At 46.1% G+C, this 25617-nt stretch overlaps 1 protein-coding gene across 2 annotated transcripts in view; it reads left to right on the forward strand.

The window, feature by feature from the left end:
* GPD1 (glycerol-3-phosphate dehydrogenase 1) overlaps positions 1-25617 on the forward strand; it is a 109024-nt gene that overhangs the window by 59335 nt on the left and 24072 nt on the right. For both annotated transcript variants that reach the window (XR_015309179.1, XM_086959362.1), the window contains exon 2: positions 4613-4790. Coding sequence is in view for 1 of the 2 variants with exons in the window: in XM_086959362.1 (XP_086815488.1) it covers positions 4613-4790 (178 nt within the window). In the remaining variant the exon portion in view is untranslated. The remainder of the gene's footprint in view (positions 1-4612; positions 4791-25617) is intronic.

A 25617-nucleotide genomic window follows, 5' to 3' on the forward strand; every position in this document is an offset into this window, starting at 1 on the left:
GGATTTCGTTTTTACTAGTTAACAGCACAGAGGCGAGTGATTCTATTTGGTGACCCGTCACAATTTAGGTCAATGGTACAACAATGTAACAATAAAAACTCAATTAATCTAGATAAGTCACAATATGTGATCAAACTAAAGAAGAAAAATAGTGCAGGTGTCTATGAAAAAGTTTGTATTTAATACACTTTAGAAATTAAAAAGGGTACAGAATAAATAACAATGTTACAAGAAGCATATATCATAAGAATAAATCAAAACACTTCTTTGAAACAATTGTATACGCTTTTCTTCTTTGCTAAGATTGATCTAACAATTAGACAAGACAAAGCGTGTATCGACGTTTCGGTCTCTATTGGTGAATCGATGAGACCATCTTCAGGACAAATAATAATTTCTGAAGACTCTTCAGTATTGTTTCAGGTGCGACCTTAATCTTGCCGGTCAGTATCATTGATGCTTAATTCAATGGGCAACGAGGGCTGTGTAACTTTATTCAGTAGGCTCGGAAGGCTGAGTTCGAATGATCCTTACTGCAGGGCGTATAGAAAAATTATGTTCTGGCTCAGTCACAGTGTTGGCAAATGACCGGTTAAATCCGCTTTGTCTACTCCACACCTATTCAAGTCCATGCGTGGACTTGAATTGTGGTGACCGAGAAAGGTGCTTTGGAGTTTGTCGATAGGCTTATTGAGTGGCCTCAAATTCCTTTAAATAATCAGAGGATAAGTGGTTCAAATACATACAATTTAAATCACGGATTTGTACCCCTTCTTAAACCAATAGGTGTGGAGTAGACAAAGCGGATTTAACAGGCCATTTGCCAACACTGTGACTGTGCAAGAACCTAATTTTTCTATACGTCCTGCAGTAAGGATCATTCGAACTCAGCCTTCCGAACCTACTGAATAAAGTTACACAGCCCTCGTTGCCCATTGAATTAAGCATCAACGATACTGACCGGCAAGATTAAGGTCGCCCCTGAAACAATACTGAAGGGTCTTCAGAAATTATTTTTTGTCCTGAAGATGGTCTAATCTATTCACCAATAGAGACTGAAACGTCGACACACAATTTGTCTTATCTAATTGTTAGATCAATCTTAGCAAAGAAGAAAAGCGTATACAATTGTTTCAAAGAAGTGTTTTGATTTATTCCTATGATATATGCTTCTTGTAACATTGTTATTTATTCTGTACCCTTTTTCATTTCTAAAGTGTATTAAATACAAACTTTTTCATATACACCCGCACTATTTTTCTTCTTTAGTTTGATCACATATTGTGACTTATCTAGATGAATTGAGTTTTTATTGCTACATTGTTGTACCATTGACCTAAATTGTGACGGGTCACCAAATAGAATCACTCTCCTCTGTGCGGTTAACTAGTACAAACGAAATCCCTTGAAGGTATTTTCACCTTATCAGACTTTATTTGTGGGCAGATGGAAGGCGGGAGTTTCCCCAAAATTGTTGATGGTTGCACCCTTGTGTGCTGCTTCTTTCTCTAACATCTGTTTCCTCCCCCCCATGTGAGCTGTGTTGGTCCCTCCTCCCCGTCTAGTCTATTGCTTTCCCCACCACTCCCAGCTTTTATTTTCATTTTTTAAATGTTTTTTCTCCTCCATCTCTAGCTCCTCCTTTGCTCGCCTGCCTCCCAACTGCCTGTTGCTCCTGCCTCTCTCCTCATTTCCGGACCCTATCCTCTGTTGGTCCACCATCAACATTAAAGAAAATTATTTTTTTATTTGTAGGGCTCGAAAGCTGCAATTTACTGCTGGGTACCCCCCTTTTTAGGAACCTTTCTAAAATGTACTCCTCCTAGATTGGTATCCGCTATCTTAAAACAATGAGTTAAAAAACTGGTGATTCTGCATAGCTTTGGCAAAACATTTTTCTTCCCTCTTGTTGCTTATGCTGAACAGCATCGGCAAACATCATTGCAAACCCAATGTCTGCTGTTGGCTTTGCCAGTGCTTGATTTAAAGGCTACTAATTCCGCCTATAGGTAAGTGTACAGATTGCACAGTCCTGCTCGGTTAAAAGGCAGGCCCAGGTACAACTGCACAATTTTTTCCTTTTTCTATTTCTCCAGGGCAAAAACAAATTTTTTGTTCGAGAAACACTGTCCCCTTTCCCCCATAAAGTTCATGATTATTCACTTCCCACAATGGAATGGAATTTACTCCAGGCTATTGTGGAAAAAAACTCCAAAGGCCATATTAGCAAGTGCCGCTAAAACGGCGATAATGGGCTTGCTAATATGCGTTATAGAATTCCAATAGAAGCCCAGGTTAGATGTCCTGCTGCTAAAACTGCAATAATTTTAACGAGGTTCTTGCTAATATGCCCCCAAATTTTTCCACGATAGGAAAGAGTCTGATAGGAGTTTGTGAATGCTCGCAAACTCACATGCTTACGTGTGTTCATAAACTTACAAGGCAAACCACAGATTGTAAGGATGCCTGCCTACCTCTTGCATGTGAGTTACTACTATAGAATTGTATTTGTGGCATATAGTCAGGGCACTGGAATTATGTGGCAGGAGCGGGCCAAATAATGCGGCAGGGCTGAGTAAATTATGTGTAGGGCTCCCAGTTTTCCGTTTTTACTGATTTTTACAGATAAATACAGACAGAAAACTATTTATTTTCCTGTCTGTATTTATTTTTAAATACAGAAAAATACGGAAAATAGGTCTTCTTTGGATGCTTTTTTTGACTGTCAATCATGAATGCCAGTCAGTAGGTGTACAGATTGAGAGGTAGGGGAGATTAAAAAGACAATGGATTTCATAATTAAGCTTAATTAAGTGTAGACCTACAGTTATTTATGCTTTTCTACAATGTGTTTTCAGATAAGACTATTACACTGTATACCGCGGAAACCTTTTGGACATTCAAAGGTGAATGCATTTATCAGTCAAATAAATGTGGTAAAATACCCATTGCAGCTTCATTTATACCGAAAACAGAAAATAAAAGTGGATAAATACCGAAAAAAATTGCACAAAAAAAATATGGATAAATACAAACGGAAATGTAGAAAAAATAAATACCATAAAACTGGGAGCCCTAATTATGTGGCAAGACAATAACAATTATGCAGCAAATGCAACAATTTTATAATAATATTACTTCATTATTTTATAATTTTTAAACTTGGTTACACTGTCTTGGCATTGGTTGCACCTCATTAGTACCAGCTTAACACCCAAATATAGCAATAAGCACAGAACGCTGACCAGTCAAGTTTCGAAAAGGGCATTCCACCGCACTGGAAACCCCGTTGCTGCATTTTTAGTAACTTTTTAACCATTTGAGTTAGAAATAAACTTTTTTGTTAGTATTTGCAGATTATGCAGCAGATGATGTATTTATGCGTCAAATGCGTCAAATCTATAACTATGCCAAAATCGCCGTGGTTGCACAATTGCATAATTCCAATGGCCTTGCATATAGTTATGTAGTGAGGGGGAAATGATAAATGGATTATGGCTGGTGGGTCACCTCTTCTGAAAGCCTAGCAGCCTGCGATTTGCAATTGTAAACCTGATTTACGAGCGTAATTGCTATATCAGTGAGTCCAGAGTTGTCAAGTTATTCATAGTTATGAATTATCACATTAGAATTCCGCAAGAGTAACTCTGACATCTCGAAAATAATAAGAACAAGCATTAGTAAAGCCAGTAGGTTTCGCTTTTGTTAGAACTATTGGTTTTGTCAATGATTTTTGCTGATGTTGTGCAGCATCAGCAAAAGAACTGCGTGCATAAGCGCAGACCTGTCATGATTTCATGTGGCCACATTATTCAGGGGGTGCGTGCATGCTTGATGATGTATGTGTGAGCATGGGCCACCACGCAGTTGCATACCTGCTGGAGTGGAAAATACAAATCTAAAAAACGAATTTTGTTGTTGTTCAAAAGCACATTCCTCAAAGCATAGTGGACTGGCTGCCGTGTCCTTTAAAAAAGTAAAAACTATAATAATTTTAAGGATTGTGAGGGCAACGAAGGAGAAAGATGCGGTTAGCAAAGGGGAGTAGGTATCTAAGGGTAAGCATTACATGGAGGAGAGATAAAGTGAAGGGACTAATCCGGGGCATGGGGGGAGGAGGTTTGAGGGGAGAAGAATCATTTCCCCGAGGGAGATAGAAACGCACACTCTAATGAAGTGAGAAGGACAAAGAAAATGTAATTGCCTAAATGTGAGGAGAGAAAGGGTACAAGTGAGCCAATTAAAAGGATGGTAAAGAGGAAGGAAAACCATTAATTGAAAGCAAAGAAATAAGTGGGACAAAATAACTTAACCAATAGAAGCAATGGGCGGGCTCTAAGCCCACTGTAAATTTTTGGTACTACTCACAAAAGGTCTTTCACAACCAGAATGCTAACTTGGGGGGTGGTTATAAAAGAGACGTTTCACCTGTAGTCACAGCCTTCTTGGCATGAAAGTGCTTTCTGTCCCCACCCCCTCAGAAGGGTGTGTGTTTCTGATGGGGTCAATGGAAGGTATTTGTCGTTGAAGACTTCCTCATAATCCACCAATATGGTGCTGTTTTGCCTCTTCCACCGTGGAGTAAGTTTTAAAATGTATTTTTGATCCCTAGGGGTTCCGCGATTGCGAAGATCGTTGGGGAGAATGCAGCCAAGTTAGACCAGTTCGATAAAACTGTGAAGATGTGGGTGTTTGAGGAGATGGTGAACGGGAGGAAACTCACAGAAATCATCAACACGGAACATGAAAATGTGAAGTACCTTCCAGGGCACAAGCTGCCTCCCAACGTGGTGAGCAGGGGTATTCTAACAGGGCTCTGGAACCTTCCAGCATCACAACTGGGGTATACGGTAAAAGTTGCAATTTAGGAAGACACACCTCAACTGCTATAGCTGATCCTTTTGGAGTTGGTACAAAATGTTGTTAACCCAACATTAATTTTGCAGGTTGGGTTGGAAGGAAAAGCAAGACTGTTTTTCTGGCAGGTGTAACAAAACTCATGACAAATGCATGCTTTTTTGCAAGAGTAAGTGAATACAAAATCGCTTACCGACAATTATCAATGGCACAGATCCTGGTTTAATTTAAAATCTTATTTAGACCGCAGTTTTTGTCAAATAATCTTTTGCTGAAAACACTGTATTTCAGGTTACCATTTGCTCAAAGGCATAGCAGGTGCCGCAGTACTGGGGCCCAAGGGTATGAGGGTCCTGCTGCACCACATTTATGACTGCCTTTTGCTACCTTACTGGGGGTATGCGGACCCATTTTTTCTTGCCTGGCTGAGGCCCCATGGATTTTTGTCAGTTTAGGAGTAGTAAAGTTAGGACTCCTAACTTTAAGACTCCTAAACTGAGAAAAATCCTGTTTTTAAGACTTTTGGTATTCACAGAAGGCATTTAGGAGTCCTAAAGTTAGGAGTCCTAACTTTACTACTCCTAAACTGACAGAAATCCTATTTTTAAGACTTTCGGTATTCATAGAAGGCATTTAGGAGTCCTAAAGTTAGGAGTCCTAACTTTACTACTCCTTAACTGACAAAAATCCTATTTTTAAGACTTTCGGTATTCATAGAAGGCATTTAGGAGTCCTAAAGTTAGGAGTCCTAACCTTACTACTCCTAAACTGAGAAAAATCCTGTTTTTAAGACTTTCGGTATTTACAGAAGGCATTTAGGAGTCCTAAAATTAGGAGACCTAACCTTACTACTCCTAAACTGACAAAAATCCTATTTTTAAGACTTTCGGTATTCACAGAAGGCATTTAGGAGTCCTAAAGTTAGGAGTCCTAACCTTACTACTCCTAAACTGAGAAAAATCCTGTTTATAAGACTTTCGGTATGCACAGAGGTATTTACGAGTTCTAAAGTTAGGAGTCCTAACTTCTGTGAATACCGAAATGAGTAAGTGCCTTCTGTGAATACCAAAATGGTAGTAAGTTTAGGATTTTGCCTTAAGTTAGTTTTGTGAATCGGGCCCTGTGTCTGCTGGTACTTATTTAGCATCATAGTTAATTTAACTGGCGGACGCAAAGAGCTCGGCTTCTTGACTCTTAGAGAAGTGATGACTTTTTTTGCGCTATGTATGTGAACTCATAATTTCTGGACATTATGTTCACAAAGTATCTTGTCTAGCGCTTGCTACTGCAGATTGTGCAGCTTCGTAGTGCTTTTAAGTGTAAATGCTACCGTAGCTAACTCAGTGGTACAAGAGTTTAGCTTCAGGATGAGAATTTCTGCACATATATTGAGACGTGTCTATCTCTACCCAGCACTACAGGCTTTTTAGAGTACACAGTGGATCTGTGAAATCTCACCCTTTATCTTTAGGCCAATCCTGTGATGTTCACAAGTTAGGTTAGGATCATCACACTACTGACGGGCGCTCTTGACGTAGCAGCAAAAGTTTTCAGAGATCTGTGGAAGTATCTTTGTGAAAATGAATTATGCAATCATGACAGAAGCATACCTTATGGAGCCCAAGTGGAGGAATCCATCACGACGAACAACACATTTGACTTTCCATTAAAGATAGTAAAGAATTACCATGAATATCAAACGGCTAGAAATCACTAACGGCTTTAACTCCAAGATCTACCCTAAACCGAACCTAATCTAATTCTTAACCTGACCCTAACTCTTACCCTCACACTTACTGTTACCTTAAAAACAACCTTAAATGTTTGAATAAGTTTTAAACAAATACTTCACGTATATAGACTGAGTTATTTTTTGTCATTATGACTCAGATCACAAAGTATTTTTTGTCATCATGACCCAAGACATATAATCAATATCTCTGGGGTTTTTTCTCCATGATTTTCTTCATTTGCCCAGTTGGACAGTGTGGATATTGAACTTAACTTTAGGGGATCAACTCCTGTTGATGCTGGACCTCTTGGCTCAGGCTACCCTTCCTGACAAACCTGAGCGTTAATGCAGTTTGGACACCTTTTCCCTACCCAACACCTTAGCAGTCCTTCTCACACACATCTAACACTGTGAAAATAGGACATGTGGTCGGCAATCACCAAACTAAAAAATAAGACTATATCTATGCAACCTTTTTATTTTTGTTTGGATATATTTATAATTTACTCTACCCCAACAGTATGTATTAGAAAGACCATCTGCCAGCCTCAGCCACCCAGCAGAGCATCAAAGCCATTTAGCTGGCACTTCCGCGGCACATTGATATTCCCCCATCAACACATATTTCAGAACCAATCAGAATAGGCTGCCTTAAATTTACCACAGGTGCACAAATTTGCATCAAATCATTATAATTGGCCATTGCTGCCACTCAGCAGAACAATCTCCTCGGGGTCGGGCAACAGACAACCGTACACCCCAGTAGAATGAATTAAATGGCAAAGTCCATTGTAGAAGACCTCAAAGAGTCCTGACAAGATTGGATACATCTTACCACGCCAGTTAACCGATATGAGCTATTAGTAAGCAATGCATCGAACATACACATCTCTTTGCATCAAATTATACCAGAACTCGTTGATTCTGGTTGATGACAATTCCCAAACTAAATAGAAATGGCATCTTAACTCCAACAGGGCTACAAGGCTGAGCTTAACATTACCCACTCAAATCCCAGCAGTCTAAGAGTTGCCATTGGTAATTATGTATCTCTAAGCACTGAGGCCCAAAGATGAACTCAGTCCCTGCAACAACTGATATTGAAATATGTGCCAACGTTGGCCCAAGTAGCTTGGCATTATAGTGCATGGCCACACCAATGCCATCTGATAGAGAAAGATCTTTCAAAAGATATGGTAAGAAAAGCTGTGTATTTGAAATACACAAAGATAAAGTGGCCATTTATGACTGAAGTCCCGACAATGCTTCCACCCTTTCTCAGAAACAGAATGCCCAAGCATTGGGGTTCTGGAGATAGCCCCCCCCCCACTCCCCAGTTAAGGCAAGCAGGAAAGAGGCTTTCACCATTTTGTGTTTGTGGATCAGAACAACAAGAGAGGTAGGAATGGCTCATGGTAGCATATGTCGCATCTTTGTGTTGCCGTATTCCAAACGTGGCTTACTGCATGGCCGCATGGGAGCAGGATCCGTGGGCGAGAAGGGGGCTTTCATGCCCCAGATTTTGGAGTGGAGAGACACGATGATCAATAGTACCCCCAAGAGTTTCCATTCAATATCTTTATTGAGTTTTGTAACACTTAAACAAAAGAATATATGCAGGATGTTACCTGCTAACTAACAAGCCCAAACAAACGTGCTGTGGATCTAAATGTGCAAGAATCCCAACGGGAGCAACCTTCTGTGACCAATGGAAACATACGTTTGATATGTTTCGGTGTAAGATGTGTCTGGTGCAGGTAGTTAAGTTGTGTATAGCTGAATCTGGAATTTCAAGGCACCTCTTTGAAGTGCTGACTGGCGAGCTCCCATTCTGTCAGTGATGCGGGTCGGTATGTCTGTTGCCCAACATATTCTGGTCCCTGTGCATGTGTCATGGTGCTGCGCGAGGAGAACAATGTACAAAGTTGTGATGGTCGTCTGTGCACCCCGTGGAATAGTATGGTGTGTAGTGGGGCCAAGGTTGGTGGTATGGAGAGACCGGGCCCCATTGTGAGGTAGCTGCTCGTTGTATAGCATTATACATGAGGATTTGTCCTGGAGGTATCCCATATGTATTCCTGATCACCTCGAAAGTGGAGTAGACTCAGCCCAAGTATATTGTGATACCAGCGTCTTTCCACAGTGTCACATCATTTCATTGGGCGACTCTGAGGAGACTTGGCAGGGGCCACAGCGGGGTCGATGGCGAGTATGGGAAAGAAGAGCTGATCCATATATATATTTATGCCAGCATGTATGGGCCATCTTTATTTGGTGAGTCCCAGAGGGAGGTAGAGCCACATGAATAAGTGTTCTTCTACCCACCCAAGAGAAGCCTTGGCTCCGCCGACCTTGCCCTGGCCAAAATCCCACGCATCCGCAGAGCCAGAGCGGTAGGAAGAGCCTTCTCCTACATCGCAGCCAAGACCTGGAACGAACTCCCACTCAGCATCAGACAAACCCCCGTTCTGCAAGTTTTCAGGAAGTAGCCTCAAGACCTGGCACTTCGGCTGAGACGGAGCTGCTCGAACCCCCCCCCACCACCACCTCATAGCGCCTTGAGACCCTCACAGATGAGTAGTGCGCTTCACAAATCCCTGAATGAATGATTTGTTGATTCCCCAGTCAGTGCATGCTGGATGATGGTTATTTCTGTTAATGAGGCTGTCCCTAGCCAGCGCAGTGGCCACTGCAGCTGGGCAGCTGCATAATATAATTAGTAGTCTGGGTGCTCAGCCTGCCCTTCCCTAATGGGCATTGTGCCTTACGGAGGGCTACTCATTTTCTACCCTTCCCCCATATTAGTTCCAACAGTAGTCCTTGCAGTTCTCTCAAAAAATGTGTGGGGTCTATGACCAGCAAGGCCGTGAATAGGTACAATCAACATTTTGGCTTGTAGTGTAGTTCCTAGTTTCCCACTAGGCCCTGCGCATTGGAATAACATAAACAGTAGTATCGACGTGGAACTGCGGATATTCCAGGCCTCCACTGACTATGCTAAACTTAATTGGGTGTGTTACCAACTAGCTCAGAGGTCACTGGAAACTTTCTTCTCTGCATGGGAAGTGATCAGCTTCCCTGGCACAGACAAGAAGGGATTCAGCTTTCCAACAACCGTGCAACATGACAACTTTGCTCCTCAGATCAAGAGTCAATCTCTAGGGTCGTGTGAAACAATAGACAGGTATTTCACTCAGTCAGTTTAGTGCAGTTTACTTTCACGAGATGTAGAGAATAGAGAGACGGGCGTTTGTCAATAAAGGGTTAACATTTATTGAACAGTCTTTCTTCTCGTACAAGAGAAATGTATTGCCACAATTGCAAGACTTGTTATTATAAAAAGTACGTACAGTAAGATAAGGATTGCGAAATAGAACTGTAAAAGCATTGATATGGTTTCTTAGCCATACAATGGTTTAAAAGTAATAAAACATATATACAGTCATATATACATTAGGCTAAAATACTCAACTGGTGCTTCTAACTACGCCTACCCCAGTGTGCCTGACCTAAGCCTAACACGTGGAAGGGGAGTAAGTAAGTAGCTTTAAGTTAAGTTGGTTTTGCCAAGGTTTGCTTCAAGAATTCTCATCTAAGGGTTTAGTCAACACCATACCTCTGAATAGAATGATGGAAGTCTGGTATTTCCTTCAGGGGGCACTCAATATCCCAGTCACCCGCGAGGGCAGACCGGAAACGCTGGAGCTGGATTTCTCTGCAGGAGAAAGGCAGCAGGCTCTTCTTCAGCGCGTCGGGAGGAGGAGGGGGGACAGCGTCCGCGGCAGCTGGAATCTGCTGGGCTTCTTCGCAGAGGGACGGCTGTTCAGCTCCTAAGCGTACTGCACCATCGTTCGCGCTTTAGCAGCGATAATGGTATCAGTAGCTTCACCACCAAGGGACAACAGCAGCAGCGTACTGCCTGCAGCAGCAATGGGATGCACAACAGGGTGCACAGCAGCTTACAACAGCACGACAGCTCTTTTTTCTCTCATTGCTTAAGGCAACGTTGGTAATATTTATACCTGACAGGTGCCGGGTTTGACGCAAGTTTGCTGGACATAAGACGTCAATTAAAGATGTCACTAGGAAGTGATAGTTATCAGTTGCTCATTAGAGTTCCATTACTAATCAAAACACAGCAAGCGGGGATTTCCAGGTTTGCTGAGTTTTTATCTTGTTGAAGAACTCGGAGTGTTAATCTAGGAATATCAGATAGTGACTTCTGCTCTGTCATTGCACTAATTGGTTGCAAAGGAAGTGGCAGAGAACTATGCTGGAATGTGGCTCTGTTCGTGTGAGGCCAGAGATGACTTTTCTGAAAATCGCACTTGAACGGTTATGCCAATATAGGGAATAAATGGATTTATAGCCGAATAGGGGCATAAGGTCGCAGTATCGATCAGGAACCTAGATAAACACGCAACACCCACTCCACGTTTTCATGTCCATCAAATTACTAAAACTAGAGCAATTAGATGCATGTGTAACATTGCCCACCCCAAAATACATAAATGCATTTGAAATAGGCGTATATTGTAATACGTGAAATTTAGGTACTGTACGTTTTTGAAGCATAGAAATCATTAAAAAATTATTGCATATGAAATCAATGAACGATTATGCAAAAAGAATTACACATGAAGTATCTCTGACAGAAGAAGGGCGAGATAAATCATCACATAAAAAATGCATTGTAATAACATGTGCTAGAGGCTGATGTAATGTTGTTCTGTCTCTAGATGTGATTAGAAATAGAAGTGTGAAGCTTCTGTTCTCTAAGAATAGTTTTTACGTTAAGCAAAGAATTGTTCGTGCCAAAAAAAAGGTGAATATTAAAAATGTCCAATTCAAAAGAATTATTGCTTGACCGGGGAAATAGAGTTCCAACGCTTTTAGCAGTTTTTGTTGATCAAAACTGAAGGCCGAATTCAGAGTTCATGGGAACGCTGTGTGTCGGAAAGCTTCTCCAAAGTTATTGTTTATGTATGGGTGAGAACATCGTATCAGACAGGCTCTCAAAGAATTGGTCTACAAATTCAGGTGATAGTTCAACCAAATTAGATAGCGCTGTAACTTGGCAGGTGTGAGAATGATTGCTGTCATCATAGTCGGGAGCAGCAATGCTCACAGAACGTTGTACCTGGATGATGTTGCTTTTGTCACTCGCTCCACTGTTACCACTTGGTTGTAGCACAGGAGTCTCCACGAATGCCGTCATCAGGATTGGTTGCCGCTGGGGACAACACAATGCGTGAGCCGTTATTGGACTGAGCAAAGTATCGACGTCCATTGGTACTGCTGATGGAAGTGAAAGACAGATGTCCAACACGCATTCATCGCCGCAAAGCATACACCGTAGCACAGGTAAAATGCAATTTTGCCATATCGGTCTGAATGAAAGGAACCAGGTCATGTTTAGATCTCTCAGCCTGGCCAATCCGAGGACGTTAGTTATCCTGTCCCGGTAGCGCATTGCTAGGATTGTCTCTTCCATTCCCATGGGAGCTATGTCTGAGCCGAGGCTTGCCATAACGAAGCAGGAGGGTCAAAAATAAAATCCCTGCGACAAGTCCCAAAAATAATGGTATGCCGCCAAAAACAGAGTGTACAAAATTAGGAATGATTCCCAAAATTGCTTGAAAGGGTGTTAGAAGTCCCGTAAAGACTGTCTTAAATATGCCTGGGATGCTTGTTGCACTAGACATGTTAAGGAGTTGGCTCAACATTTCTACGAAATGCACGGGGCAATTTGTTGATGAAAGGTCATGAACTTCAGTAGCTGTCCTTGCAACTAGAAGATCATACGTCTCTTTTGATGACGTTATAGGCACTGTTGTCTGTAAAAGTACAGATTTCATTTTGCTTAATGTATCAATTCGTATAGAATAGAGATTCAGACGAGGCCAGATGGGAGTCACTGTGTCTGCAGGCCCACTCGGGAACAATGCTTGCATACAGCATTTGACCATGGATGTTACTCTTACTAGATAACTTTTCCCTGGCACAAGGCCACAACATCTGTGATCCGTTCTAAGAATGTAACTCCCGTTTGCGAGTTGCATAAAGAAGGGCTCTATCTGAGTTGCAGGTGTGACTAGCTGGTGGCATGAAAGGTTGTTAGAATTTCCATCACATGCTCCGTGTAAATTAATACCTTGACACAAAAGTATACCGCTTAGTGAATGTTTACAGTTCTCACCACTAAGAAATACATTTTTGTCGCTGTCACTGTAGCAAGAATGTGTGTATGGTAATTTCCATTCTGATTTTACATATCCTTTACCCAATTGTTCATACTGGCCAGCAGGTATGTACTCAAGGCACTTTTTAAATCGGAAAGTTGTTATCGGAATTGTGATAATTCCGTGTATTATCCATTCAATGACAGGACTCTCTGACATTGTCAATGGTAATCTCTCAAGTTTTTCGATGCTCAGGATTGTATAGTCTGCTCCTTTCTGTGCCAAACTGATCTGTTTATCAGTAAGGTTAAAACTGGAAAATAATGACGTTGTGTTGATTAAACGCCAAGGCACATAGCCTGAACGAAGATTTTGCAGCGTCCAGCCTAGTTCTATAATAGAGCGTAATTGAGACTGGCCATGTTGTAACATTAGCAAGTCTCTGTCTATCACATCAAAGGCAGATGATACAATATTGTCCAACGAATATATTCTGGAAGACAGAGTCATTAACCCATTGTCCACAACAGAAAGTGATTTTTACAAATTAATACGATCAATTTCTCGTATTTTTTCAGCTGTTTCAATTTGTTTGACTTTCCAAGCCTCGTTGTAAGCAGCATAGATACTGGTCGCTATGAAACGCTTTTGACGCTGTTTGCGTGGTCCAAGAATGAAATCGCGCAAATCAGCACCATCTTTTAGTAAAGACAAGTGTTGCTTAATTTCAGCCAGTGTGGATGTTGTTAGCCATTCAAGGCAGAGTTTCCCTACACTGTATGTTGTTATTATCCCTGGATGTTGTCTCTGGGAATATCTCGGGTCTAGTCTGGTCATTTTTAACCCCTGTGTTTTATTCAGGAATCTATCTTGACAGCTGTTTGTGTCAGTAGGCCAGATTAACCACTTTTTCCAATCAGGATGTGTTCTGTTAAAATGTAAAATTTGTGACACGTCTAACTCAATATCTGTGGTTGTATTCTCAGGTATTGGCTTTGGTATAGACGGTGTTTTAAGGTCTTTGATCTTAGCTAGGCCAAGACAAGATGTTTGGTGTATTGTGTCATTTAAAAACAACATTTGTTCTGGTATCATGCAGGTTCTAAATAGTGCTTCAATGCCTTGCACCTGCCAATCTTTTGTACCCCAAATTGTTTTCGTTTCAATATTATTTTTCCAATAATCAAAACCAAATGTCATCATTTTGTCATAAAATGCTTCTGAATAGATCAATTTAGAATTTGTCAGCATTGTTTTCATTCCTGTTTTATCTAACAGTTTGTAATAAAACGTTTCTGCATCACTGGTGTTAAACCCTGAGAAGTATTTGAATTTCTCAAAAAATGCTTTAGAACTGCTTTTAGGTGGTGTAGCACAATGTATCCATTGATTATACATAAAAACATTTCTAGGCTGTGCAGATTTATGCAAGTAATGATCCCCATAGTGGGTGTAACAGAATAACTGCTCATAACTAGATGAACCTTGTAAATAATCATGATCTGTGAATCTAGCTGACATTACTAAATCAGACATCATGTCATTAATACTGTTAAAGTCCCAATCATCAGAGAATGTACTAGGCGTTACAAAGTCACTTAAGGAAACCTTCAGTTGATGAGGATACTTCAGGATTTCGACCGGACCATAGATCTCATAGTCTGTTTTCTCCCATACTACCCCACCAGGTATTGGAATTGCTGTGACATTTACTGTTGACAGTTCTCTTTTCTTCACGTGGGATGATCTGTGTGGTTTCAGGACTAGGTTGATGTTCTGACTTGCTGTGTCCATTGTAATATATTTTCCTTCAATGAATTTTCCCAAGCAAAGTACCATGATGAGCCAAAGCAGGAGGAAAAATACACCTAGACCGAACCAGAACTCTAGCCAAGGGGAAATAAGGTAGATTTCCTTCAGTTGATGAAAGAGTTCCGTTGCTTTTTCTTTAAAAGTCTTTTTTGTTTCTGGCATCACTTCGGGGTCGTTTTGATCTTCAGAGAAGTTGTCGAAGTTGATGAAATAACCAGAGGCAGTTCTGTCAATTGATGGGATTGTTCTTTCAATCTGTCTTTCGGTAGCATTTTCTGATGCCACATCATTGTAGACTGGTGTTGTTTCTTGACGAACTGTTTCAATCTGTGTCTCAAGAGGCACGAGTTCCATGGCATTATTGCATAGTCCTTCATTGTGCACTGTAGGCTGATCGAATGTGATTAGTCTTTTAGTTTGAACCTCTTGGATTGTTGCAAGTTTGGGTATTCTGTTGTTTCTTGGGAGTCCACTGGGCCTACTGTTGATTATAGGCCACATGCTTGTGGTTTTACCAGGTCGATGGACACGACTCTGTTCTCCTTTTTACCAGCAAGGGGCGGTAGCACAACTGATCTTGTTCCGGTGACTGCCAAGACAGGTACTGCTTTTCTGTAAGAAGGCCCAAATTCCTTCTTAACCGCGATCTTTTCTCTGACTAGATCCCCAATCTTTGGAATCCAGACAGGCCTTGCTGGGGCTGTTGCTGGTGGTGCCTCGTCAGTGGTATCTGGCTGTTGCTTTAACTTTATGTTGCTTAATGATTTTCTTGTTTCATTCAGTGCCTGTAAAACAGCCAAACGATCCTTTACATCAAAGTGCGTTGTTTCTTCTTGTACCACTGACATCTGACTATCGAGGTCCTGAATACGCATTCTAATTCCGAACAATAGTTCGTATGGGCTGAAACCTTTTAGAGAATTTCTTGGCATGTTGTTAAGACTAGTTTGGACACTTATTAAATGTTTGACCCACCCAGCGCCTGAACCTAATACCTTCGCTGTTATAGATTGCTTTATGTCACGGTTTGTTCTTTCTACCACACTGTTCCCTTCGGGGTGCGACGGACAAGAATACCGCAACCCAATTCCCATGCTAGCCATGGCCTCCTTATAGGCTCGAGAGCTGAAAGCAGGACCCTGGTCAGAATGGAATGTGGTAATTGCGTATGTGCCGATAAAGACTCGCAAATCTTTTATAACCGTTCTAGCGTCAGCCGAGCGCTGGGAGCCTCATTTTTTAAGTGCTTTTAGCCTTAACTGTTAATAGGACGCAGGATGGGGTGTAGGCAGCGTTACGCTCTTTCTGACTGGTAGCCGGTAGCATGGTTCACTACTGCGATCCCTACTGCAGTTTTCACAGTTGTTTGCATATATTTGGTGTTCTACACTCATTCCCGGCCACCAGTATACTGATTGTAATTCAGTCAGTGATTCCTTGATCTCTCTGTGCCTAGGACCCAAACCCATATGTGCGTCTGCTATTAAAAATATTCTCCTGTTCGTGTTTGGAATTACTCTGTCCCCCACTCCAGGGATTCGAGCAAAAGGAACGGAGTTTGCATCGATTACGTATGCATAATTGAGTGGATAGTTCACGGGTAGTGCTGCACAGTCGCCTTTTACGGTCGTTTTTACTGCCAGCATGGTTTCCCCGTCTATGTATTTATCTGTACGCTTTTTTGTGGCTACGGAAGCCGGTTTAGTTGCTTCCGCTGTGGCTGTATTAGCCAATGAATTCCCTGCAACGTGAACGCCATCACGTCGAAGACTCTGTGCGTGAATCACGTGAGTCTTTTGTAGTTCTTTGTCTAAAAGAGCTACCTGTTCCCAGAGCAATTTATGCTTTATTGTGGCACCTGTGTCATCTTTGTAATCGTTTTCAATCCAACTCTGCAGTTTATTGTTGTAAGAGTTGACACAAAAATGAGAATCGCACACTATAAGTGTCGGGAATTCACGTTCTGCATTTTCGAGCGCCATCTTTAAAGATCTGATTTCAGTTCTCTGAACCGAACAGTTTCTTACAGATTCAGTTTTTGTTACTTTCGGTCTGAATTTACCGCACAGCCAACGACCTTTAATAATCGCACATGCTGCATTGTAGGATTTGCTCTCTACATTGAAATGCTGTACAAAACTATCTGTATAGATTATACAGGCATATTGTGGGAGAGGCAGAAGTTCGATTGGCAGAGGATATTCTTCTTCATATTCTAAATCATTCAGTTCTTCGAATTGCTGGGCGAAATAGTATTTCACATCTTCTGCTCCTAGAGAATCTACACACTGTATCCATTTCGGATCCAGTGACACTGTAGGCAGGTTTACCGGGCTGAATAGCGCCTCGAAGGCGGATTCCGCTGTAAGGATATTAATCCGTTTGCCATGTGCTAGTTCTCTTTCATTTGCTAATGCGATTTGCACTGCTTTCACAGTTCTTTCTGTGGGACTGAATGTTTTTTCTGCTTGTGTGTACAAGTGAGATTTAATTGAAATTGGTACCTTTTCTCCCTCATTAGAGGTTAGGTACGTGAATCCGCATCTTCCTGGGATGACTCGGATTACAAGATCGATCGTGTTATCATGTGTATCTAATTTTGTTTTTGCTAACATGTCTGTTTGCAGTGATCTCAAAATTTCTGTGTGTTTTTGAGTCCAATTGATTTGTTTAAAATCAGGTTTAATTAGTTCGTAGAGAGGTTTAACCCTCTCTGCGTAATTTAGAATGTAAGTTCTTCCGAAATTCAGAAAACCTAATATGGATTGTAAATTCTTCAGCGTTTTTGGAGCTTGGAGTACAGCGCACTTCTCTAAGAAGTTGTCCGCTAGGCTTTTCCCTTCACTTGATAATTCGTACCCTAAAAATAGTACCGTCAGATGGGCAATTCAAGACTTTTTAAAGTTGAATTTGTAACCCTCTGCTGCGAACCCAAGTATAATGGTGTTCACTCTTTTCAAGTGAGTATCCAAGTCGTCGTCTGTGAGATAGATATCATCTACGTAAGATAATGCCTCATCATCATATATTTGTAGTAACTCTGTTACTCTAGCTGAGAATAGTCCTGGGCTGTTCTTGAACCCCTGTGGGAGTCGTCAGAATTTTTTCTGCGACCCAAATGCAGAGAAAGCGGTCAAATATCTGCTTTCTGGTGCAATGTTTTGACAAAAGAAACCATTAGATATGTCTAATGTCGTTTTATATTTTTTCCTAACTATGTTATTCATTAGGGCTGCACTATGCGAGTTTTGTACTGCAAAAGTTTTACAACATGTATTAAGATGTCTGTAGTCCAAAACTAGACGATATGAATTGTCTGGCTTTGAGACAGGAAACAAAGGATTGTTCATTTGAGAGGTGCATGTTTCAATCACCCCCTGGTACTCAAGTTGATCTAAGATCTCCCTGACTTGTTTTTTAGCTTCTTGCTTTATGGGATACTGCCGTTGGGCAGTTGGTTCACTTTTTTTTTTTTTTAAGGGTGAAAGAAATAAAAAACTTTATTTTTTCAGCAGAATAAACAATACTTTCCCCCCCCAACATTGGCATCAAGGTATAGAAAAAACATGTGTACGCAGTTCACACCCCCAGTACGGCTTCAACAGTTGCAGATAAAACAGGAGATGCAAGAATCAGATCCACGGGATACAGTGCAAGTACAGAAAAACTGACATAAGGAACATGTGCGTATTCATCAGAGTAGTACCCCAGCCCCTACTCAACCTCCCCATCCCCCGCCGCCCCTTCCTCAGGTTCCGATTCCTCGGACGAGAACAATGCAGCACTAGTAGCATCAGAGTCGCTGGCAGTCGACCCCCCCGCACACATCATACGCCATGCAAGTAAGTCCTCCTGTAGCCGCTCATCCCTACGCGTATGTTGCATGTGCGTTTCTTCAGCCAATGTCCATTCCCCCACATCCCGAAGCCATAACGTCATATCTGGCGCCCTTTGTCCCATCCAGGTTATAGCCACCCGCCGTCGAGCCAGCACTAAGAGCAGCTGCAGCATTTTTATATGATAGGTTCCTCTTCTTAGGTTTGGGGACTAGGGCTAACAAGCAATGGGTCGGGGACAGGTCAAGACGCAATCCCGTGACTCTCCGGATGTAGGCTACCACAACCCTCCAGAAGTCCCCGACTAGCGGGCACTCCCAAGCTAAATGGAGAAATCCGGCTCCTACTGAACCACACCGAGGACAGGCATCCGATTTGTCCGGCGCAATGCGGCGCAGAGCAACTGGGGTTACGTAAGTGCGGTGCATGAAATTAAAATGGATTAATTTGAAACGTGCGTTACACGAAACCTTCTTGGTGAGCGTCCCTATCCGCCCCCGCTGTCCCGGGTCCAAGGCAACCCCTAAGTCTGCCTCCCACGCCGCCCAGGACGGAGACACCGGAGGCGCCGAGTCGCTTCTCATCGCTGTATATAAAAGCGTTATCAATCGCCGTCCCGCGCCGCACGATAGCACGATATTCAAAGTATGGGACACCCGGGGTGCCTCAGGGAACTGTGGCCACGTCGCTCTCGCCATGTCCCGCAGGCCTCCATAGTGAAGGTATTGGCCCCCAGTAAGACTGAAGGCCTCGATGGCTCTCTCCATTGTCACAAAGGACTCGTCCGGGTATAAATCTGCCAATGTGTCGCAACCGCCCTCACGCCATTCCCGAAACGACATGTGCTCCTCCATTAGAGTGACCGGTGCCAATATCCATATCGGCAGCTCCCTATGAAAAGGGGCCCGTCTCAGCACTCTCTCCACCACTCGCTGCCAGATCCCTGCAGTATGCCGAACAATGTACGGCAGGTTGCCATCCGCTCCTCTGCCACGCATCAGAGCCACTTGCAACGCCCTCTCATCTGCGCTCCCAGCCAAGAGTCGCAATTCCCAATTGTCCGCGCCCGCGAACCAGCGCGCAGCCGGTATAAGTTGGGCCGCGTAATAGTAGAGATCAAAGCGTGGGGCCTCCAAGCCCCCCTCCTCCCAGCGTCTGACCATCGTACGCAGCGCAACTCTGCTGCGTCTGCCTGCCCAGAGCAGGGAGGTAAGCATCGTATTAAGCTTGTTGAAAATTCGAGGAGGTAGAGGGTATTCTGCAGGATATACAATATTCTAGGCAGCATCACCATCTTTGAGACGGCCAATCGTCCCATGAGTGAGAGTGGCAGCGTATTCCAAAAGGATACAGATTGTTGTATTGAACTGAGCACACGGTCGGCGTTGCGGGCCAGCAATTGTTCATCCGAGACAGCCACCTGAATGCCCAAATAGCGGAAGGCCTCCATCTCCCACCGCAGCCCCAGGGGCGGGAAACCCACACGAGGGTCTTCACCGCATCCCGCAAGGGGAAAGATCAGGGATTTCTCAGGATTAAGACGCAGCCCAGAAGCTGCACCAAAGCGTTCCAAGTGGTGTAACAGGATCGGCAGCGACTCCCGCGGGGAGGTCAGGTAGAACAACGCATCGTCCGCATAAAGCGAAACCAGGTGTACCACATCCCCCACTCGTATTCCCCAGGGCGCCATCTCCGTGCGCAGTGTCACTGCAAGGGGCTCAATCGCCAGAGCGAACAGGAGCGGTGACAGGGGGCACCCCTGACGGGTGCCCCTGCCCAACCGCCACTCCTCCGAGCGGGCCGCTCCGAGCCTGACCCTGGCCATAGGCGCACTGTAAAGGATACGAATCCATTTGCAGAAAAGGGGTCCCATCCCCGCTAACCGAAGCACCTCCAACAAGTACCCCCAGCTAACTGTATCGAAGGCTTTAGCCAGGTCTATCGAGACCAGGACCTGAGGACCCTCCCTATCGCGCACCTCATGTAGAACATGGTTCAGACGCCGAAGATTCATGGCTGTGTTGCGGCCCGGAATGAACCCACACTGATCATGGTGAACCAGGTGCGTCATATGTGGGGCCAGCCGGGTGGCCAAAATCTTAGTAAGAATTTTGGCGTCGGTATTGATTAAAGTGATCGGCCGGTAGGCCGCAGGATCACAGTCATCCCCACCCGGTTTCAGGAGCATGCAGACCTCACCCTGCTGCATGGTGGGCGGGAGCGCGGCTCGCACCATCGCTTCATGGTATACCTGCAAGAGATGGGGCGCGAGAGTATCAACAAACGCCTGGTAAAACTCTGGGGGAAAACCGTCTCCTCCCGGCGACTTAGCCTTCGGCAGGGCGGCCACCGCCACCCTGACCTCTTGGAGCGTCACTGGGGTATCCATGTCCTCAGCATCCTCTTTAGAGAGGGTCTGAAGGGGCAAATCCCGGAGGTATGACTGATAGGACGCCTCTGTCACCAGGGGGTCAGCAGTATAGACCTTCTGCAGATGTGTGCGGAGCACCGCAAGAAGGTCCCGTTCCGAGTGCACTAGGACCCCAGCGGGATTTCTCAACGCAACAATGCGCGCACGGGCCGATTCCCTTCGGAGAATCCAGGCCAGCAATCGGCCCGACTTGTCCCCCTCACGGTGAAGGCGTTGGCGATATCGACCGAGAGTGAATCTATCTAGCCGGTCTAGGATGTCATGGACGCCTTCTCGGGCTGTCGGCTCAGAGTCCCCGTTCGACCCATCCGGGTCCGGTAAGGACTGATAGTGGCTGAGGCGCTCCTCAGCACTCGCGAGGTCACGGAGCAGCTGTTTGCGAACTCCATATGTCAGCCCCATGCAAGCGCCCGCACGACTGCCTTAAGGGCATCCCATTTGGTCGCAAAAGAGATACCACCCACTTCCCAGTTCAGGTCCAGATAAGTACGCAGGGACGTCTCCACATGTTCTCGTCCCACCGGATCCTGCAGAAGATCCCCTGGCATCCGCCAGGTCCGTGGGCGGGAGGAGCGGTCCACCCACTGTACCGTGCACGTCACGGGCGAGTGGTCGGATAAGAACCGGGCCTGATGTGTGACCGATAAAACAAGGGATGCGCCAATGTTGGCCGCGAGGACCCTGTCGAGCCTGCTATGTGTGTTATGTGTGGGGGTATAGCAAGTGTAAAGCTTCAGGCCCGGATTGCCGAGTCGCCAGACATCCACAGCACCCAGATTCTCCATTACCTCCCGGAGCCGTGCCGTCATCCGAGGTTTTGTACCCGCCCGGGGGGGATGCCTGTCCAGCAGTGGATCCAGTACACAATTGAAATCTCCAAACCAGAGGAGGGGGGCATCCAGGTCCGTCGCTATAAGCTCCTGCAGGCCAGTAAAGAAATTCGGGTCATCTATGTTAGGTGCATAAGAGTTCACCAGCAGGAAGTCCCTCCCATCCAGTTTCACACGTATAAGAACATATCTGCCCTCAACATCAGCCTCAACATACTGGACTGCTAGGGGTACCCCCGGAGCCACCCAGATCAGGACCCCCCCTAGCATAGGTAGAGAAGGAGGAATGGAACACCTGACCCCTCCATTTCCTTGCCAATTTAAGAGCACCCTCCTCATTCAAATGCGTTTCCTGTAGGCACGCCACTGACACTCCATGCCGACGAAGGAAGGATAGCACCCTATACCGCTTGGAGCAAGTACCCAGGCCACGCACGTTCCAAGTTAAAAATTTGAATCCCATAAGCGTTGGTCTTGCCCATCCGGGCATCCAAGTTTAACTTCTGCAAACAGCCTCCTAGGGGCACGAACAGTAGTACACACCATGCCAAAAACAAATACCCCCCACAACTCCCCCCAACCCCACAGTACCCGCAACCACCCAACCCCAAAAACAACCCCCCCCCCTCCCCCGCTCATAAGGAGGAATGACTCAACCGGAAAACACACCATCCCGGTCATCCCACACCAGCGCCATTCAAAAACAATGGGACCCAACACCCCATCAGAACCAGTCCCCCCCCCCCCCCCCCACCCGCGAGCAAAAGGACAGCAACAACCAAAAACGCTACCCTGCCCTTCCCCTGCCAGTGCCAGGACGTGCACAGCCACCCCATACACCACACGCACCCCACACTCACACACAACCAAACAAAACCACCCACCCTCCCCCCAACTCCCCGAGGACCCAATGTTCCAGGACAGTCTCTGGGAATGTTCATGAAAGTCAATTCCAATGCTGGGCGACGGTACGCCATAAACTCTTGGACCTCGCACCACAACGCCTCGGCCAACATGGTGTCCATCCTCTGTTTAGCCCACCAACCGGGGCTCCCAGCACCAGGCAGAGACAGCACCGGGCATGCATAAACCAGGAGAGGCGACCCACCCAACCTCCCAGGGCAACAACATTTTAACAAGACAGTACCTCATATCAGAGTTCACTCAGGCCGTGTGTCGGAGAGGGCGGTTTCCGGCACCACCGGGGGCGCAGAGTGTATCTCCAGCAAGGTTTCCTGCAAGGTATCTGGGACCAGGATCGCACCAGGTGTAGGGGCCTCAGGTGACTCCGGATCGGCCCCCGCCGTTGATGGTCTCACGTGTAGCGCCCCATCCTCGCCTACAGTAATCCGGGGCTCGGGAGAACCCCGGGATCCAGACCTACGTCTCCCTCTGCCTCGTCGACGTCTCTGGGGCCGGGTCCCCCAGGTCTCGCGGGGGCCACCCCGTTCACCAGGAGGTAGGTCGTCTCCCCGTATCTCGAGCCACTCCCACACTTCCGCCGGTGACTCAAAGAAGTGAGCGCGCCCTTGGGAGAGCACCTTGAGTTTGGCCGGGTACAGGAGCATATATTGTAGCTTCATGTCCCGAAGTTTCTGCTTGACGCCCAGGTAGGACTTCCGTTGCTCCTGCACCTGCTGAGTATAGTCGGGGTAGATGGAAACACGACTATTTTCAATGGTGATGGACTCCATTTCTCTCGCGGCCCGTAGGATACAATCGCGATCTTTATAATTTAGAATCTTTGCAATGATGGCTCTAGGTGACTCGCCCGGGCGTGGAGGGGGAACCAGGGCCCTGTGTGCCCTCTCAATAACAAAGACACTGGACAGTCCGGTCGGGCATAGCTGGGTACGGATCCACGTCTCCAAGAAGCGTTCAGCGTTGCCCGCCTCAAGGCGCTCCGGCACGCCTAGGACCCTGATGTTGCTCCGACGGGCCCTGCCTTCCGCATCCTCCGCCCTCCTCTCCAGTGCACGGGTAGTGGACGTCAGGTGCGCGACCGATTTCTGCAGGGAGGCCACTTCCGTTTGCAGTTGGGCAATATTGCCCTCCGCGTCTGAGACCTTGTCTGCCACCTTACGGAGGTCCGTCCGGAGGAGATTTACGTCTATCGACACCGTCTCGATCTGCCTCTCCAAGGCAGAATGGGATCCCTGGATCGCCTTCAGGATCTCTGCCCGGGAAGGTTCATGCGGTCCATCGCCCCCATCGTCCGGTCCCGTCTGCCGCGTGATCCTCTGCGATGGCAGTCTTGGGGTGGTGTACTGCACGATGGTGTTGGGTTGGGAGGATTTCGCATTCCTATCCTTGCGGGTCGTCATCCTGAGGGGCAGATCGGGAGCCCCCACGGGGCGCCTCAGCTAGGATTCACCCGGTCCCACCGGGTAGGCACAGATCCCAACAGCAGGGCGAAGGCGGGAGGACCGGCGGAGAGGACAATTCAGCAGGGCGTACCGGGCAACCCGATCGAGGGCAGCCAGCCAATCAGTTCCCCCGCCAACTAGTGCACCCGGGACGAGCCCCCTCACCATCCAGGAGCAACAGAACAATCTTCAAGCCTCTAGGGGCAAGGCGCAACGTGGGCCGGGGGTATCACAGTCTGTATCCCGCTGCTGCGTAGGATGGGAGGCGCCCCGGCTCCCAGGCAATGTCGTGTATACCAGGGGGGCTCCAAGCCACCCACGTCCCCCGGAGCCCGACCCCTCAGGCCGCCGCAGGTCCCAGCGCCACCACAGGCTCCACGTGGAAGGGCAGCCGTAGTTCACTGTCCCGGGGAAGGGACGGAGGCCGCAATCCCCACAGCTGCAGAGAAACCAGGAGGGGCAGCCTGTGCAGGTCGCACAGGCACTCAGTGCGGGGACGGGCTCCAAAGGCCAACAGTTGCGGCAATATCAGTGATAAGCCCTCGGTGGCCGCACCGCCTCAGCCCTCCAACAGTCCTGCAGAGCCCCAGGGACCAGGGAAGCACTCACCCGGGGCTGCGCTCCACAGCCGGGAGCTCCGGTACAGCAGAGGATCGGAGGGGGGAGGGGCGGGTGCTGCAACCCCTCACACGGGTCAGCGGGGATCACCGGACCCCAGATCAGCCCTCCACTAGTCGCCCTGGACGCTCGCCACCTTCTCCAGCAATCGAGGGGTCAGCAGCGGACGCGGTCAGCCCCGGAGCAGGGAAACGCCTTCACCGCTAGTCTCACACGCAGGCCCAGTCCGCGGTCTCGCGTAGAACCAGGCGGAGCCCTCAGAGCGCCGCTTCGATCTCCGGCGGTGTTTGCCGGGGCACCGGAGGCTCTCACGGCAATGTGGGGGTCCCCAACGTGGCAGAAGAGGATCCGGACCGTCAGCTCCCCTTTGGAGGGTCCAGCAAGGATCTTTTAGGCAGGATTAGTGGGTCCTCGGACGGAGCTGGTGAAGCTCACGTCCTGTCGGCCATGCTGCTTGGCCACGCCCCAGTTGGTTCACTTTTTAATTGGATTTTGTGAGGAGGTGAGTCCTCATCCCATCCTACATGATTTTTATATAATGCAGGTGCCTGGGCCACTGCCCATTTCCTTGCATATGTATATTTTTTGTGAATCGGAATGTGATTCGAGAAGGCAGGCATAATCACTTCTTCGCCACGAGGGCACTCCCTGACAAACTCCGGGGGCCAATCTTTTTCAGCTAACAGAATATCATAGCCTTTTGAGAGCTTATCCCAAAATAGACCTCTTATTTTCCTAGTCTTATTACCCTCTATACGCAATGTTATTTCGTATATTTTATGGGGCTCGCTAAGTCTGGTGTCGGCAGTTTCAACCTGAATGTATTCATTCGTGTCCACTGTCTCCAGATGACTCATCAAGATCTTGCGCGCTATACTGATTTCTGCTGCACTGTCCAACATTGTCAATGCCCACTCCCCGTTTTTCAACTGTGTCCTCAGTATCCTCGGCAT

Source organism: Lissotriton vulgaris, chromosome 1_1 (genome assembly GCF_964263255.1).
Source record: "Lissotriton vulgaris chromosome 1_1, aLisVul1.2, whole genome shotgun sequence".
Lineage (NCBI taxonomy): Eukaryota > Metazoa > Chordata > Amphibia > Caudata > Salamandridae > Lissotriton > Lissotriton vulgaris.